The 18734-nt window shown below is 33.9% G+C and overlaps 1 protein-coding gene across 1 annotated transcript in view; it reads left to right on the top strand.

The window, feature by feature from the left end:
- The window catches only part of TRDN (triadin), a 394142-nt gene that overhangs the window by 55913 nt on the left and 319495 nt on the right, over positions 1-18734 (top strand). The window contains exons 3-4 of the mRNA XM_042939743.1: positions 13559-13720; positions 14785-14817. Of these exons, the coding sequence (XP_042795677.1) occupies positions 13559-13720; positions 14785-14817 (195 nt within the window). The remainder of the gene's footprint in view (positions 1-13558; positions 13721-14784; positions 14818-18734) is intronic.

Below are 18734 nucleotides of genomic sequence, written 5' to 3'. Positions count from 1 at the left end.
GCTGTGAGTTTAGAGGAGTAAAATGATTCAGGGAAGACCCATAGCCAATCAGAATGTATAAATTTAACATTTAATAGTTATGTATATATGTATATTTATGTGTGTGTGTATAGAGATGTCTGTGTGACTGTCTGTATATGAATATGTTCTCACATTTTAGGAGACTTGAAAAACTGAGACAATTAAATGCAACATTTTAGACTTATCAGTTCTCATGTGCACTGACTTTTCAAGTATAGTTGGCATTTTGTGAGCTTCTGATTCTGATTCAAGTCTTATTTTGATTATCACTTTTCTGTTCAATGTCCCAGGCCCGTTTGGTCTTCTTGGTCACTACATCTAAATGGACACATCTCATTACCCACATCCAGTCTGCTTATAAATACCTCAAGGAAGCATAAATTTCCATAGTCCAATGTTTTCCAGATCCTAATCAAAGTGTGTCGATTTTTCATGAAATGAGGGAAAAGATAAAGCAAAATTTATTTGTTTTAAAGAAGGGTCCTTAATTTCATTGTTCCTACATTTTTGGACTTAAAATTCTCTTTCGAAATGATGATAATGACAGACATTATTTCTGTCACTGTTTTTAAATGGCATTCTTCTATAAAATAAAAGGTTGGCAATTTAATGTTGGGTTCCAGGTTTTCGCTGGTGGTGTATTTCAAGGTAAAAAAAAAAAATCTAAAAGTTTGATACCAGTGTTCTATACCACTCATTTGAACCTTACCAAATGAGGCTTTATGTTAGATTTATTATAAATTTACCCATATAGATGGATACAATTATGAATCATATCTGTTAATATTCACCTTTTTGATGAATTCACTATTATGCATCTTTCAGTGCTCTGATTAAATTCACTTTCTTAGAAAAACCTTTCCTGAACTTTCAATGTAAATCAAGTGACTTTATCATAATTCCTCATTATATTATTTACTCTTCACTCATAGTGTATATTTGCAATTTACATATTATATATTTAATTGGGTGTGATTATTTACTTAAAATCTCTCTTCTCCATTGAGCTGTTAGGTTTGTAAAGAAATGGCTTTATTTCATTTAATTTTTCAAGTGCTTAGAAGTGCACAAAGTATGAATGCAATAAATATTTGAATGAATGTTGAGGTGAAAGAATGAATGAATAAATAAGTAAATAAATAACGGAAAAGGTAGTAGCATTTTTTATACTCTGAATGCTGAGTAATGAGCATAGTATTTCTTCATGAAATATTAGTTTATGATGATTCTGATAATAGTAGTATTAGCAATTAAAATATTTTGTAAACCTCTATTTCCTTGATTGGACTTTAAGCATCTAAAAGGTAAGGATTGTCTTATTCATCTTAATAATACTGTTGCCCTGTCTACTGACTGACACATATTGTTCAATAAAATTTGTGTGATCTAAACAGAAGTTATTTGCTAAGCATATCTGCCAAGCAAACAAAGAAACTTAAAAACAGAAAAAAATAAACAAAGGAACAAAACAATAATAACAAAAGAACACATGGACTTGAAGACCAGAACCACAGTAGCTGAATGCAGGCTCTGGGGGCTAGAATTTTGGATTAGAATCCTGACTCTACCAATCAGTAGCTGTGCAATCTTGGGAAATTTACTTCTCTGTGCCTCAGTTTCATTCTCCATAGGTAATAATAGTACCGATTCATATGGTTCTGTGAACACTGAATAAGTTAATACATACAAAACACTTGGAATTTTGAATGGCACACATAGTTAGATAAATTGTAGTTAGTATCATTTTAATTTATTCTTCATGACCTTAAGCATATTTCAATGTTTCAAAAAGATGAATAGGCGTATTTCAAAAAGACGAATTGACTACTTGATTTCCAATTTTTAAATATCATGTGAATATACATAGATTCCAGCAATTACACTAAAGAAATCCGATGATTTAAGCACTCTATTTTATTTTAACATTGAGTAAATGTTCTAGTCATTCTGAAATGGTTTGTTACTCTTATATGACATAGTAAGCGCATAATTCATGGCACTACATACTACATTTTAATGTGGTAAAAAGAACTTCAAAATTATTTACTCAGCTAACACTGAGCAATAGAATAGCTAAAGAGACTACATAATACAGTTGAGAGTTTCCAAAACTAAACCTTGACTGACCAAACACATGTTTATGAAGTAATTATTCCAGATATGCTAATTGCTGTATTAATCCCAAATCTAATAACTCTTTTCTCCACTGGTCTGTTAAGTTTGTAATATAATGATCCAAGTAAGTCATCCAACTGGAGTACTGTGACATTTCAACTATTCTTATGCTACCAGCAAATTAATGCCACTGAATGTTAGCTTGGAAACAAATCTTTGGAAATCTGTAAATCTGCAGAAAACTTGCTTTTCCATTATTTATTAATATTGTAGCATTAGAACTGTGTTGATATTTAAGATATGATTTTTTAAATGAAGAAAGCAAATTGGGATTTCAATTAATATAATAATATCCACACCATGCTCATTAATAAAAGTATAATAAGATTCTTTTATTTTATTTAGATACTTGACATGGGCAAATGAAGCCAGATGTTGCTTGCAATTTTGTTTCAGAATATAAAATGTCCTTTATTTGACATGGGTCTATCTCTAGTAGGCTGGAAATATTCCAGGCTTCAACATTTGCAACACAATTTTGCCAGCAAAAAATTGGTTGATTGGGGTCATATTGGAAAAGAGAGGTGAAATGTACATCTATTTGCATTCACTAATTTTCCTTATTGCATCAAAAAGTTACAGGTGAAGAATAGCAGAAAATAACTTGGAAAAATTTCTATGAAACTATTAAATATTGAAATAGCCATGTAATTTCAACTAAAGTTGCTTGTCTTTAATTTCATTAGGGTTGCATACAAGTGCAGGTTTCTAAAATACTGAAGTCAGTTAATAGTAAAGATGAGTATGGGAAATTTTGAATTGAGAAAATGTTAAAAAGCAGAAGGAAAATGCCCATGCCTCAGATGTTGAATGGCAAGGATTGGAGCTACACTATGACTATTCAAATGTAGATTAGAAAAGTGACAGTCATTTCCTTGTGCAGTCAATAAAACAATTAGCTCACCAAAAGTGCTTTTAAATCGGGATCCTAGTTTTTCTTTGGTTTAAAAGCATCTAACTATCCAACATCTGCAAGTATTTTATTTTTTCAAAATTGTGAATCACATGAGGTTTATCTTTTAGAATCTTATGTACTTCAAAAGCTTTGTGTCTGCCCTTTATTATTTTATTTTATTTTTTACATGATTCCCACTAAACAAGAGAAGTCCTGATCATTGTAATCTATGGGTAGTATCCAGAGATCCTAGGGAGAGGAGAGAGGAAGAAAGGGAAACTATTATGAGACAGAGAGGAAGAGAAAAGAATGGAGAGAGAAAATGACAATGGTTTGGGAAAATATATTTATCTGGGATCTTGAAAGATAAACTGAGGTACATTCAAAATTTTAAGAATGAGAAAAAATCAATTTGAATGAGGCAGCACCACACAAAAAGTGGTTATAAGAGCTGCACATACAGGAGTTAGGGGAAAGACTTTTCTAGAGAGGAGATGGAAGCAAAACAAGGAAATTATTTGATTGGCTACAGCTAAGCATTTGCCTTATTTGGGAAAGGCTAGTTGGCTGTTATTGGTTGTTCGTTTTTGTTTCTTAACTTTGGGGCATTTATAGGCTTAGGTTTTGGTTTGCTTATATTGGCTGCTAAAACATTAGAACCACTTCAGTCTAATGGTCTCCTTGTTTAATTAATTCAATAGGGAAGTACAAGGTATTGCTGCAAAAAGTTTTGGCTTTTAAAAAGGGCTCATTACTTTTAAGGGAATGTGTGTGCTTGGGTGTGTAGGAGAGGGAAGAGCTTCATGAAGATGTGTTTTCAATGTTGGTACATCTAAGTGTTGCTAGATGCAAATGCCATCTCCTTCCTGTATCTTCAAAACTTCCCCCTCTATTCCCTCCTTTTCCATGGGTGTTTATGGGTTTTCTAACTTGGGAAAACAAATTTCCCTCACTTTCAATATGCCTATTTAGATACAACCCTTTTTGTTTCTGTCTCTTTAGCCAAACCCCTCTATTAAGAAATGTTCTGACACTATTCTAACACTGTGCTGAAATGTCTTAAATACATACTTGACTTCTTAATGAATACATTAAGTTTATTAAAATAAACAAACTGATCTTAAGCATGAACAAATTGCACACTAAACATCTTCATCTTAGTTAAACTTTCAGCCTTAGAACTGTTGGCAGCCATTTTCTTGTTAAAACCTTATCTTACGACATTTGTAACTGTCTTCTTCATCATCATTGGCTTCTTGTCCCCGTTGGACAATATCACCTTGTTCCATTGCTTCGGTTTTAATGACTTTGCATTACCCAAAAAGTGATAAGCAAACTGTCATCATGTTTAGCCTACTGATCTTTAATATGTGGTTCTCAAGCTAATAATAGGATCAATCTTCTAAAATGACTAAATAGTAAGATTTAGAGGAAAAAAAGCAGTGACACAATTCTAAATAATCGAAGCATGTAAGATGAGTTTTAAGACAATGACTTAAAGGACTCCACCATGGGAGTCAGTAAAACTATTTTTATTTTGAAGGAAAAATTAATCTCATAAGCATTTTCATTTTCCCCGTTCTTAACCTCATTCTCTCTCCAATTTTTCTAATGCATAAGGATATTCAGTTGGAACAGCAAACCCAAGATTCCTAACTGAGCTAGTTTATATATCTTTCCAGGCTTGCCTCTTAGATTCTAAATCCAGTTCATTTTCCAAATTTTTAAGTCAGAAACATGGTACTCCTTGTGAGCTTTCCCCTTTCCCCACCATCCATAAACACTCAATTATCAAAAATAACTCATGTAATTTTTAAAAATCTCTTGGTTCTGTTCTCTACTCTGTGCCTTATCTCAAGAACCCCTGTCTTAGTTTCCCCAAGATCGTTGCACTAGCCATGTATTTTCGTTTTGCCTATAATCTTGCCTTTTTTCCCCTTTTCATTCTGAGGCCAGAATGAAAATTGCAAATCTCTTAAATTATTCTTCCCTATTTAAAATTTTAGATGTCTTTCTTTAAAATATAAGTATGCATGTTGTTCTGATACCTTGGCGCTCACCTTGTTGGCATGGGACAACAGTTGCTCCTATAACAACTCCAGCTCCTGACAGATCCTTCTTCAGCTTCGTCCACTCCTCGCCTAGGTGCATATTTAGCATGATGAGGGCAACAGCTTCTTCTCTTTGGAGAGGGAGTTTTGGAGGTCATAGGACTGATGCAATTTCCACTTTGTTCTCATGAATTTTATCCCATCCTTGGTAGGCTGCGAATTTCCTTACTCCCTCTAGTTTATGTCCATATTTTCATCCCAAGTGACTCTTCTGACTTCAGATCCCAACTCCATCTGCATAAGTAGAGACCTCTCCTAGCGAGGTTAGTATTAGAAGTACCAAGGGAATTTCATGATTCCAATTTTTCATTTCATCATTTTTGGGAAGTGTTCATCGATGATAAGGATAACAAGTTCAAAGGAATTTCAACCTCTGTATATTGTCTCTACATTAAAAATCTAGTTTGAAGAAAATTACTCAGAGAAACTTAGTTCTGAAGTTGCATCATTTATGTAATTCAAGGAAGGTGATTATACAACTTTTTAAACATCCTAATTTTAAAATCTATATTATTGAGTCTGGCATTATCAAGGTTATCACCCATTTGTGAAAACACACGTTTAACTAGAGCAAAATGAACTTTCATCATGTTCTTTTTAAAAAAACCTTTTTTAATGTTTATTTATTTTTTGAGAGAGAGAGTGCACAAGCAGGGAAGGGACAGAGAGGGAGACACATAATCTGAAGCAGGCTCCAGGCTCTGAGCTGTGGACACAGAAACTGATGCGAGACTCGAACCCACGAACTGTAAGATCGTGACCTGTGCTGCAGTTGGGCGCTCAACCGACTGGGCCACCCAGGATCCCCTTCATATTCTTTTCTTTATAGACACATCTGAGAGATGCTCTATAGAAATATCTTGTACTTGATAACTTAATTATCCAGTCCTAATGGGCTGTCCTAATATTTGTATTTCTTGCTAAATCACAAAGTGTTAATTAAATAAATACAAAAATTATTGTAATCTCCATATTCGATTTCAAAGAAATTTTGTGATATAGCTTGAATTCCACATTTTTGTCCATACAAGGATCCTTGAAATGATATTATATACTATAACTAAAGCTATCCAATACAAAGTTTATTCTATTGCAGCTGAATTTAATTTTCATTGGCCTCCACATCTCCATTTTATTATTATTTTTGCCTTTGCTTCTCCCAAACCTCTATTATTTAGCCGGGTTCACTCCAATTAGCCCTTTAGGGGAAATCCACTACTATATGTGTGGATTTAAAAAGAAGATATTAAGAAATGAGCCTCTCTCAAAATATTTCTTGTTTGAAAAAAGCTATTTTAAAAAAACTATTTTAGGACTACAAATTATCACTATTCCGTTTACAATAAATTTGCTTCTCGGATACCAAAATAACAAGTGTTGTTTCTGGAACTGAAGCAATCTTACAAAAATATAGCTGTCCTCCAGGAATTTTTCAAGAGAAAATAATGGGAAGATTTGGAATTCCAGTTAGTGTGCCTTTTGCAAACTTCCATTGGCAGGATATAAATACACCTCAGAGATTCACTATGGAGGAATAAAGGCACTGTGTCAAACACTTCTTGAATTCTTGACTTCCTTGGATGTCCTTCCTTTCTTATTTTCCTCATATTGGCTTTACTTTCAATTGGAAATGAAATACAGAATAAAAAAACAATAAACTTATGGGATAAAAAAAGGCATATAAATAAGTATAGGAGATTGAAATCCCCTCCATTGAGATGATAAAAATTAAAGGTGGGAATCCTGACATCATTGAGTTCAACCACGTTTGTTCAAGGTAAATGGTCCAACCCATGAGAAATTGTGTGAAAGTTACTTCAGACTGATCCTAAAATGCTTTAAAGTATGATATCTTGAGTAAACATCGCTTTGATGAAGACACCGACCTTAATAGTGGATATAAAAGCATATATTGTTGTTTGTTACTTCTTAAGTATCTGTACTTAGTGTTGTCCATGCTGGAAACTCCAGGGCCTGAAGACTCAGAGGGCTCTTAAGTTCACTGTGAGTACTTTTCAAATGTGCTCTGGTTAAAAATAAACTAAATTAAATCAGTATTTCAACCTTATATCCTTAGGAAATTGTTGACTAGTATAAATGATGCCAAACCTCAAATCCAAAATGTTTTATAAGAATTTGCATTCTCTCAGTTTTCATTTCTGTGTATAAGAAACTTATGAACACAGTGGTGACAACCATCGCTTTTTGCTCACACTGACACAGCAGGAATATATTTATTTTTTTATCTTTTTGCTTGTTTTTCCTACTTATTTTTCCCTTCTTCCTATCCTTGGGGGTGGCATGGGAATGGGAAAATACATTTGAAGCTCTGTTTGGCACTGCTTAAGTTCTAGGGAATTCTGTTTACCTTGAACAAAGGCTAAGTAATTTCACCGTACTTTAAGCAAGAATTGTCATGTAACTCAGAGCATATTAAATGATCCATAATTTGCTAATATTTTTCTTCATCAAATTTTCACCAACAGAAACAAAAGTATTCTAGGACTTATCTGCAACAAGAATGGAAAAACCAGTCACTTAAAATTATAAATTTTTTAGGTCTGGATAATTACCACTATATATTTCCAGACAGAATTCCTCACATGTCAAAATTAGAAACACCTGTGTAGCAAACCCATAAATGACAGCACTATGTCGATTATATTACACATAAGATAAGATACTGTATACAGTAAGTCCTACATAATTGTCTTGAAAGAAGTCTCTCTATTTCCTAGTCAATTTCATTTGGGTGCTAGTACGTGCAAGGTACACTCATCAACATACATACAATTTGATTTTTTCCTAATTGGGGTAGCATTTGTGACACTTTTAAAAGACCTTACCTCAGTTTGGATCCAAATATTTAGATGTGAATATTTTCTTGGAGGTAAGGGGCAATCACTAGTTCTTTCACAAGTCCTGATAAAAGCAGTGTTTGGTTTTCAAAGACCCTGCCAAGGTTGCCTGTGAGGATGTAGTGACTAAATGATCACAAAACAAAATTTATAACAGCCTGCATTCATGGAGCACCACCATATGTTTGAGTTAAATGGCTCTGAAAATTGAATTAATAATTACCTAACATTCACTATATCCTTTACTCTGCTTTAGGCACTCGATACTAAGGAGTTTATGTACAATGAGTTTGAGCAAAGTTCAGTAAGCACCATCTGGTGTGGGCAGAGACTCAAGGCAAAAGGGTCAGAAGATGCCTGGGATTTCATTTCAATCACCATCCTGTGGAATGGTTCAGACAGATGCAGATGGGCAAAACTATCCCGCCTCTGAGTTGTTCTTGCTTTTGATAAGATATGCATGAGGGCAGCCTTAGCGTTGGTGGAGGGGGAGGGTAATTCATCTGGGAATGAATTCCATGCAGTCAGAATTTAGGACCCAGACATCCAAGGGGATACTGGAAATGACTGTGGTGCAGCATTTGGAGACCTAGATGGAAGCTGAGATCACACACAGAGCTTCCTGGTAAGGGGAAGAGAAGCTGCTGCCCTAGCTAGCAAACTGGAAAGAACCTCTGGTTCATTCAAGATAAAAGGCAATCTTGCTTTTTTTCTCCGCATTGGCATCTATTAATTCACAGGCACCGTACTGTGTGCTTCGAATGTATTATCCCATGTAATAATTGTAACAACCTTGTGAGGCAAGTATTATTACTCTTATTGTCATTTTATAGTTCAGCATGCTGAAGCACAGAAAAAAAATTGTGTCCCCAATATAGAATACTGTTTGCCAGAACCAGGTATACTATAGAAAACAGGCATGAAGGGGTGACTTTAGAATTGTGACTTTGGAAAAGCATAGGCTTCGATGAATTTTGTAGACATAGCAAAAGTTAATCTTCTCACCATCATATAGCTATCTAGGGGGCGAGCATCAGGACTAGCATGGGGTCAGTGAAACACTCACCTTGGCTGTAAAGTGGAAGGGCTCCAAAAAAAACCTCAGTAACTAAGATGCATGATATTTTAATGTAATACTTAAAATTTTTAAATTAATGCAAAAATCTATGATGAACAAAATATCAAAAATTTACATAAAGACAGGATTATTCTGACTGATTTTCTCTTCTGTCTCTGACTTTAATATGGCCTGGTATGGCAACAGGTGGGAGGCCTGAACTTGAATGCTGTCAGTCTGAGCTCAGAACACAAGCTTGTAATCGTTATTGGCTAATGTTTGTCAGGATTTGGAAGACAAAGAAGAGTAAAATATAACTTAAAGAATGTAAGACTGATGATCAAGGATAATGGCAAAATTATGGAGCTGGTTCTTCAGGAGGAAAACAGAAAATGAGTAATTTAATTTCCCATGTAGGTTCCCACTTAGAAACTTAAGTAGCTGGATAGTTTGGCTTCAAAGACAGAGGACCAACAAAAATCTTATTTAACTTTAAACTTTTCTTTGCCTCTCTTGCCTCTCTTGGTACTCTTTTATCAGTGCCAAGAATCCAATTACTGATCATAAGGAGCCTAAAGCAGTTTCCCTGCACCTGGTGGTATATTTTTAAAAAAAAAATATAAGATACAATTAAGAGTGACTTGAACACTGAGAAACATTTCTTATCTCACATAACAGAAGCTCTGGAAGTAGGGCGATTATTCCAAGATTGGATAATTCAATGCCTCACCAATGTCATATGGACACAAGTTTTTTCATTTTTAACCTTTGCCTTCCTCAGTGAATCAGCTACTGCCTTCATGGTTATAAGGTGGTTACAGCAGCCCTGGGCTTTATGTTCCCATGCACCAAAGTCCTTGTTTCTCCTTTGAACAGCAAGAAAACCTCCTCCCAGAATATCTCATCTAATATCTGACTCCAGAACCAATGGTGAATTCATATTTTTGTTTGTTTATAACAGTATAGCATAGGTAAGAGTCATACTCTGGAGGGTGCAAAATCAGCCTCCATCACAATAACTATGTAACCTTAGGCATCTCATTTACATTCTCTGTACCTCAGTTTTCTTATTTAAAATATATAATATAGCTACATCATTGGGTTATTGAAAAAAATGTGGGTTAATATACATTTAGTTCTTAGAGTGGTATCTTGTGGGTAAAATACACTCTATTTAAACTGTTAGCTACTATTATTTTTATGATGACCCTCAATGTAATATATTTAATTTAACTCATGGAAACATGAGAGGTAAGAAAATGTAATAAAAAAATCAATAAAAGTTTCAGTTGCATTGTATAATATTATTCCCATGATATAATTTGGATGTGATGTCTGAAAAAGGGAATAAGAATCACCTTGAGGACTACTATCTTATTTAAGATATACCTATAATCTGTATCTGTATGCATATCTATATCTATGTTTTTAAAGTTGTTGTTCACATATCTAAAATCAGAGGCTGATCTTAAGTCAGCAACATTGACTTCATGAAAACATCCTGATTTGACTATTTTAGAAGCAGGCAATATACATGTCTGCAGAGTATATATAGTGCATTTAGGCATAAGGATAATTAAACTGATATCTATTTTGTTGGATTTTATTGTTAAGTTCCTCAGTGAACATTTAGAAAGAAGGGAAATGGGGAAATGGTCTCAATCTATTCAGATAATAAAAATCCCATTTGCAGTATTCTTCCATTAGATATAAAATATACTAGTGCTAAAATATACATTTAATGGTGCCATTACAATCCAGTTCCTTACATATAATTCTTTAAAATTTTTCAATTGCAATTATAAAATTCCATTTCATTTCCTTTCTCTAAGGTTTAATCTTACCATTCAGACTACCATATCTTGCTCACACGAAACTCTCCAGAATGCAGTAAAATAAGGTCCAAAGAGTAAAGTTACACTGTCACTGAATCATGGAGATAAGTTTTTCTGAAACCAACATTTTGTAACTTGGCCTCCTTGAATGAGCTGTGAATCCCCTGAAATAGAACATACAAAAGTTTCCCAGAATTCCCTTCTATTGTATAACTTTCCCCCTTTCTAGTATATGTACTGCCTGAGCGAGCACATTTTCCCCTTTCTGTGGGATCTTCCCCATCAGCATAAAATGGAATATTCTTCCCATTTTAAACAATGTTAACAACAGAAAACCCACTATGATACTAGTTCTCTTTAAACATTGCCCAAACTCTTGTCATTTACTTTGAATAAAATGTACTTACCACCTTTACATTATTCCCATTTGGTCGCGAATGCATTCCACTAAACCAGCCCTTTGAAGGTCACCAATGACATCCTCCTCATTAAATCTAAAGGTCTATTCTCATTAAATTTCAAGGTCTATTCTCAGTCTTCATTTTACCTGACCTATCAGCAACTTTTGCCTGTTGATCACTGTATCCTCCACAAGACAATTTCCTCACTTGACATCTAGGACGTTATGCTCTCTTTTTTCTGCTTCTTTCTTTCTCTCTCCGGATGTATGTGTTAATATCTCTGTCTCTGTCTTTCTCATCTCTCCTTGTCATAATCAATTGCTGTTGTTTTTCTGACTGATCTCTCTGTCTTCTAAATGTGGGAATGCTCCTGGGTCCACTCCCTTGGTGATTTCGTTCAGTATCATGATTTTGAATACCTCTGCTGAACTCCCAAATTTCTATCTTCAGCTAGGACTTCTCTTTTGTAGGTCATATTGAGTTGTAAAAATGTCTACATCTGCACATAGATATTTAATAGGCAACTAGAGTGTGATGAATCTAAAACTCAGGTACTTGTATACCACCCCTACAAAGCCCTGTTTCTCTCCAGACCTCCTCATTCCAACAAATGACATTTCCATCCTTCCAGTTTTTCATGCCACAAACCTTGAAGTTATCCTGTACCTGTATCTTTCTTTCATACCTAAGAGCCAAACTGTAAGCCTGTATTATTACTTCTATCTTTTAAATACATTCAGCTGACCACATTTCATGACCACACAATCATCCTGATAGAAATCACCATAATCATCGTTCTCCTTGATTATTCCATTTGGCTCCTTACTGATCTCCCTGTTTCCAGCCTGGCATTCTTTGAATCCTCAACACAGCGAGTGAAGTTACACAAGTCAAATCATATCATTCCTTTGTTCAAACCTTCCAGCGACTTCTCTCTATCAGAATAAAAGCTTAATTTTAGAATACTTAACCTTTAGATAATATAATATGTTGGTATAATTGTAGTCTTTTAAGATATCAAATGGAGAAGAATCTCTGAGAAGCTAAAATAGTTTTTAAAATTAAGGAAAACAGAGGGAGATGGGTAGGGGACGGGCTAGATGGGTGATGGGTATTAAAAATCATCACTTGTGATGAATGCTAGGTGTTGTATGTAAGTGATGAATCACTGAATTCTACTCCTGAAGCCAATATTGCACTGTATGTTGGCTAAATAAAATTTAAATTAAAAAAATTAAAAATAAATAAAAATAAATAAAATTAAAGAAAACAAATCTAAAATTTAATTATAGATTGACGGAAAGTCAGTTGCAACTTATACCATATTTCTAGATAGATCTCCTCTTCAGTCGGATAATAGAGGTTACTCTTACCCCCTCAGAGTAGTTTTCATAAAATTAAAATGAGAAGAACAACATTCTAGAAATATCTGTTATGTCTATTTGCTTGCATTTTTAGTTTTTAATCTCCCATTTCACAAATAGTTTATATCTCCTAGGACATAAAAAATGGAAGATTTATAGACTTCAGGTTTTCCTAACTCTATCTACTAAAATTACTAGAAATTTAAATGTTTTTTATTTTTAGGTACCAGGATGCCTAATAAGGATAAACAAATTGGATCTAGCTGGAACCTGATATAAATACTACCTTGACAATTCCAGACTTTTTCTGATATATCACAAATTATAATAAATGGACCTATTACTCTTACTTGAGTCACAGCTACTTAAGTCAACTTGGAACTTATTGTTTGCTGAAAATTTACAGAGCCATCTTCTCCATGATGCTTTCCAGTATAATATGGGCCAACAGTGATTTCTTCTGTGCCTGAACATCCATAACTTACAGTGGATATACCAATTTGAATAACATAGATACACATTATTTCAATCCATTTCTAATTTTGCCCTGTGTTAAACTCCTATTTAGATTATAAGCTTTTCAAGGACAATTTCTTTCTTGGTAACTAAATAGTGTTTGGTACCATAGATATTCAAAAACTTTTTTTTAACTGAATACCTATGCATACTATGACAAAATGTACTTTCTATTTCTGAGCCCCCAAAAAGTTGTAGCTAAGAGATATTTACATTTATAAAATTGACATATTTTGTGTCAAAAGCACAAATCGGTAAAAACAGCTTTCCTTAGCTTCTTTGGGGATGATTGTAAAATTTTTCTCTTATTTTTAATTACTTTTAGCAAGCTCTATTTCCAAGATTGGCTCAGATCCTCTAAAACTTGTACATGATGCTGTGGAAGAAACCACCGACTGGGTCTATGGCTTCTTTTCCTTGTTGTCTGACATCATCTCGTCTGAGGGTGATGAAGAAGATGATGATGGGGATGAGGACACTGATAAAGGTACAAAGCATAGAGACACATCTAACTTCTTGGACCAATTTTAGTTATGTATTACAGTGGTTTTCTTAAGTTTAAACACAAATGAGCACTTGGGTCAGGCTAACCCAAAATGAATACACTTCTGAGTTCTAATACCTTATCAACAGGCTGCCAAACTCAGTAAATTGGTCTCTATTTGGCTTTCATCTTACGGCTTATCTGCCTTTATGACAAAGATGTCAACATTAAATGCTACCATGAGGGTAGCATTATAGTAGAGAGGGTCTTATTATGCAATACTACAAACTCACAATAGGAACTCACATTTATATGCTTCCTTGGGAAAAAAATTGTAGCTATTTCTCAAGTTTATCCTTAGGAAGATTGAAATAACAACAGTAAAACTTGATAGACATATGTTTTATACATGTAAGTCATATTCATAGTCAAATAGCAGAAAGCAATTCTCCTAAAATCATAATAAAAAGTAAATTGATTGAACCAAATGGAGGTGTAATGGAGGGAAATGTTCTAAATGTCACAATTATGCAGCTAACCTATGTACTTTCTCATACATATATTAATAAACAAAAGAAAATAAACTCCACCCATACATAAACTGCTATTGAATGGATGTGAAAAGAACAAAGCATAATGATCTTGTCTTCTACATGACATTTTTTAGGGTCAGTCTCAGTCATCAGACTACCTTGACTACCAGGAAAGCTCTTATTATTTTAGACCTCTCTATGACTTTGTCTGAATTTGTATTTGTTTGGCCCCAGTGAGAGGTTGAGATGAACAATAGAGAATAGAAATGAACATGATATATGAACTATAATGTATAACTTGGATTGCTGCCACACTTTTATTGAACTCATAAAAGTGAAACTATCTCACATAAATGTACATAAACAAAGTTTATACTTAAAAACTGGAATTTGGGAGGCAAAGTAATATAAAGACTACTAATGTCAAAACTAATGGATGGCTTTTTTAATGAACAAAAGAAAATGGGAAAATGGAGAAACAATATTATGCTAAGCTAAAGGTTTTTCTAATTCACTGTTTTTGTCTTGGTCTAGGAGAAATAGAGGAGCCTCCCTTGAAACAAAAAGGTTGGTTGTTTTTACCTTTAATAATGCATTTTTCCCCTTTTATGGTAATGCTCATTTTTTAGCATGACTCAAAATATATTTTACATGATTTGGAACCTTAATTTACTTTCAATGTACAGTTTTTGTTTGATGATTAGATCAAATTTTATAGGTAGGTAGAGAAATACTCCATTCTCTCCAATAAAGCTGACCCTATTATTTTTCAGCTGATTACTTGGTGCCTTCTTCAGGATATGTGTGAATTCATCTACATATAGATCTGTGTGAGTTGGAATTACAGGAATGAGGAGTGAATTCAGTAGACACAGAAATGGCCCAGAAAATTATGATGCTCATTTTCTTTATTCTCACTATGGCCAGATTTTAAATTTTTATTCATTTTCTTCTTATTTTACTGTCACTATTAATATTCTTCATTTTTAGGTGATAAGTAGGGGACAGGGTATATGAGATAGTGTGCAAAATAATAATCTTGGAGGCAAAGACATATCAGTCAGTATGTGCCATGCATCATCCCAAAGGAATAGAGTCACCTGGGTATACTTGGATTTGGTATGGAGGGATTCTTTGCAGAAATAGATTTTGCCAGGCTTTTCAATAACTGTCCATGATTGTCATGAATCCAAGAGATGGAAGCAGTATGGCTAGGACAAAGAGGTATGGCTATGGGGCAAAAACCTCAGAGGGGCAAGTATTTTTATAGGAAGAAGGGAGAATTATTTCTAGAAGGGACAAAAGGAGAAAGGATACCTTCCTGAGGTATATTTGGAATGAGAAACAGCCAACACATAGCCAGACTTGATACAATTGTGATGTTTTAGTCATCGCTGCACATATTCAGCAGAGGCTTTGGGGAGTGTTTACTCCAGGGGAGAACTTGCTGGCTTCTGTTGCTATCTGCCTAGACCTCCTATAGATACAAACAGTGGGATCCAAATTTAGAGCTTTAGCCTTGCCTGAGGAGATGATGTTTATCTCACTCTCTGGGGTAAAATCCTTTTAGTTTATGTTAATTTGGAAAATTTGAATTTGTAACTTATCCAACAAAAGAGAGCTGAGCTAGTGATACTCAAATGTGAGAAAGCCAGAAATGAAAGTGTTTGTGAAGTTATCAAGAGGAGAAAGGTTTCATGATCACAAATCCAGGATGAGAATGTAAGAACTCAAGCCATAGTTCAACCATCAAATCCAGGTTTAGAGATTCTAGATTAGTTTTAAACTTCTTGAGGTTAGAAACAGCTTTTTTTTTTTTTTTTTTTTTTTTTTTTTTTTAATAGCTGATCTCCAATGGATAGTGCCTAGAACACAGTAAAAGTTTAAGCTAATGAGTTACTAGCCATTGTCTGGAAACAAAAGGTTATGTATATTGTGTATTCCAATCAGAAAAGGAAGGGAGAAAAACAAGTATTTTCTTACTTATAAATTGAATTCTACAAGAAAATCATAAGATCATATTCTTCATAAATCAATATCTAGAATTTAATAGTCTGTTCTTTCCTTTTGATTTGAATTTCCCTATGGGATTATTTTTAAATTGTTTCATGTAATGATTAGCATAAATTGCAAATCTGCATAAAGCTGTTTAATTATTATTCTTTAAATTATTGCCGTATTTTATAAAATCAACAGCAAGACTATTAAATAGCTGTTAAGGATACTTTTTTTTAAAAAAACATGTCAACAATGCTCATTAGTTAAAACAGTCTAAGTGATATATGTGTTTAAAACCATGTACACCGGGGCGCCTGGTTGGCTCAGTCGGTTGAGCGCCGACTTCAGCTCACGTCACGATCTCGCGGTCCGTGAGTTCGAGCCCCGCATCGGGCCCCTGTGCTGACAGCTCAGAGCCCGGAACCTGTTTCAGACTCTGTGTGTCCCTCTCTTTCTGACCCTCCCCCATTCATGCTCTGTCTCTCTCTGTCTCAAAAATGAATAAAAACGTTAAAAAAAAAATTAAAAAACAAAACAAAAAAAAAACCATGTACACTAATGTCTTGAAAGATTACCAAAAGAAGAGTAGACTTAAAATCATCTGAATGTATATATATTAAATAGATATATATATTTAATTTTTAACATTTATTTATTTTTGAGAGACAGAGACAGAACACAAGCAAGGGAGGGGCAGAGAGAGAGAGGGAGACACAGAATCTGAAGCAGGCTCTAGGCTTCAAGCGGTCAGCACAGAGCCTGATGCAAGGCTCAAACTCACAAACCATGAGATCGTGACCTGAGCCAAAGTCAGACACTTAAACAACTAAGCCACCCAGGCGCTTATTATTATTTTCTTAATAATATAATTCACAGGGTTGCATGAATGGACATTTGAGGAAACAGATACCCTACCTTGGGTATAAAAGCTATGTAATAATGAACATTAGTTAAAGTAGACTGAAGCAAATATATTTCATTACAATTACTATTTTTTATTTATAGTCTTTTCCTTTGTAGAGTCATAGAGGCGATGAGAGTTTTAAGGCAATACATAATATTTTACAAACATTTCTAAAAACAAAACATTTCCAATACATATTCTGTTTTTATTTTTATTTATTTACTTTTTATGTATTCTGTTTTTAAAAGCAAATTTCAAATATTATTATTAGAGAAGAGATGCTATAAACTTATCTCTATTTTATGATGGATTATTTTATACATTTGCATATTTAAAAATTGTGGTTTAAGAAGTATGTTTTTGGTAATCTAGAATGACAGTCTCTTAAAACATTTGATTTTCATCCATAAGTAAATGATTGTTGGTCTCCTCGTGAATGCTCTTTCCCATTCAGATATATTCAATACTATTTAGCCATTTTATGTTACCTAAGTTATCAGGCCATGGGATTGTTTATTTAACTGTCCTGTGTCTGTATGAAGCATTTTATTTAAATGCACTTAAAATGTTAGTTTCATTTGTCCAGTTGCTATTTTCATCAAACTAAAAACTCAGCCATCCTGTTATTTATGGGTGGAGTTCACAGGTCGAATTTGATGTAGAATAATGGTTGAGTCAAACAATCTCAGAGTTGAGGGTTGATTATTAAATAAATTATTAATATGGATGACATTTTTGAATCTGCAATTCTGTGGTTTATGTTGTTATAAATAAATATAGCTTCAGGGCATTAGATGTAGTACCTAGTGTCTTTATATTCCTTATGCATATTTACTTTTCAGCTTGTCAAAATTTTAAAATAGTAAATTCTATTACCAAACACTATATGATGAGTCCAAGGCACTGAATCATTATAAAATTTTATATTTTATTATATAATTATTTGAAACTTATAACTATGAGAAACAAATACCGTTGTAAATCATAATTCCTGAAACAGTTTTTGGCTGTGTGTGGTAGGTGTGCTTTGTTTATCTGGATCTCCTGTTATGTAACTTCTTCCCAGTACAGTATACGTTATGGGTGTTGACTCCTTACTTTCCCAGGGTACACAAGTGCAGATAGCTATAAAGGAATGAAATTACATCTGTATGCTTTCTTAAAAGTAATTTGCCTGAAAACACACCTAAGTTCATAATAGTATTCTACTTTACAGCATAAAGAAATAGATTTCGCCCATCCTAAAATTGCTAGAATGCTGACCAGAAAGACCAAGAGGAAAGGTCTTGACCTCTTGGTCTTTCTGGTCCATCCTCATACGTCTGCTAAAGGAGAAGCATGATGTTGATACACAAGTGCTCTTTTTCATGACGGGATGTTCTAACACCAGAGATATGATGGTGTGGAGGAGATTGGAGATTAGAGCAACGATAAGTTTCACTTAATGACTTTACCTTTTATTTAGCTGAATAATGTAAAAGATTGGATTGCTCTTGAGGGAGATTCAAGAGCAAAGCAAAAAGAGTATAGGTAGGAAATACTAAAAGCTATCAAGGGCTTTTAAAAATTTAAAAATAAATAA

This window comes from Panthera leo, chromosome B2 (genome assembly GCF_018350215.1).
Source record: "Panthera leo isolate Ple1 chromosome B2, P.leo_Ple1_pat1.1, whole genome shotgun sequence".
Lineage (NCBI taxonomy): Eukaryota > Metazoa > Chordata > Mammalia > Carnivora > Felidae > Panthera > Panthera leo.
This window is presented reverse-complemented; position numbering and strand designations above follow the sequence as displayed.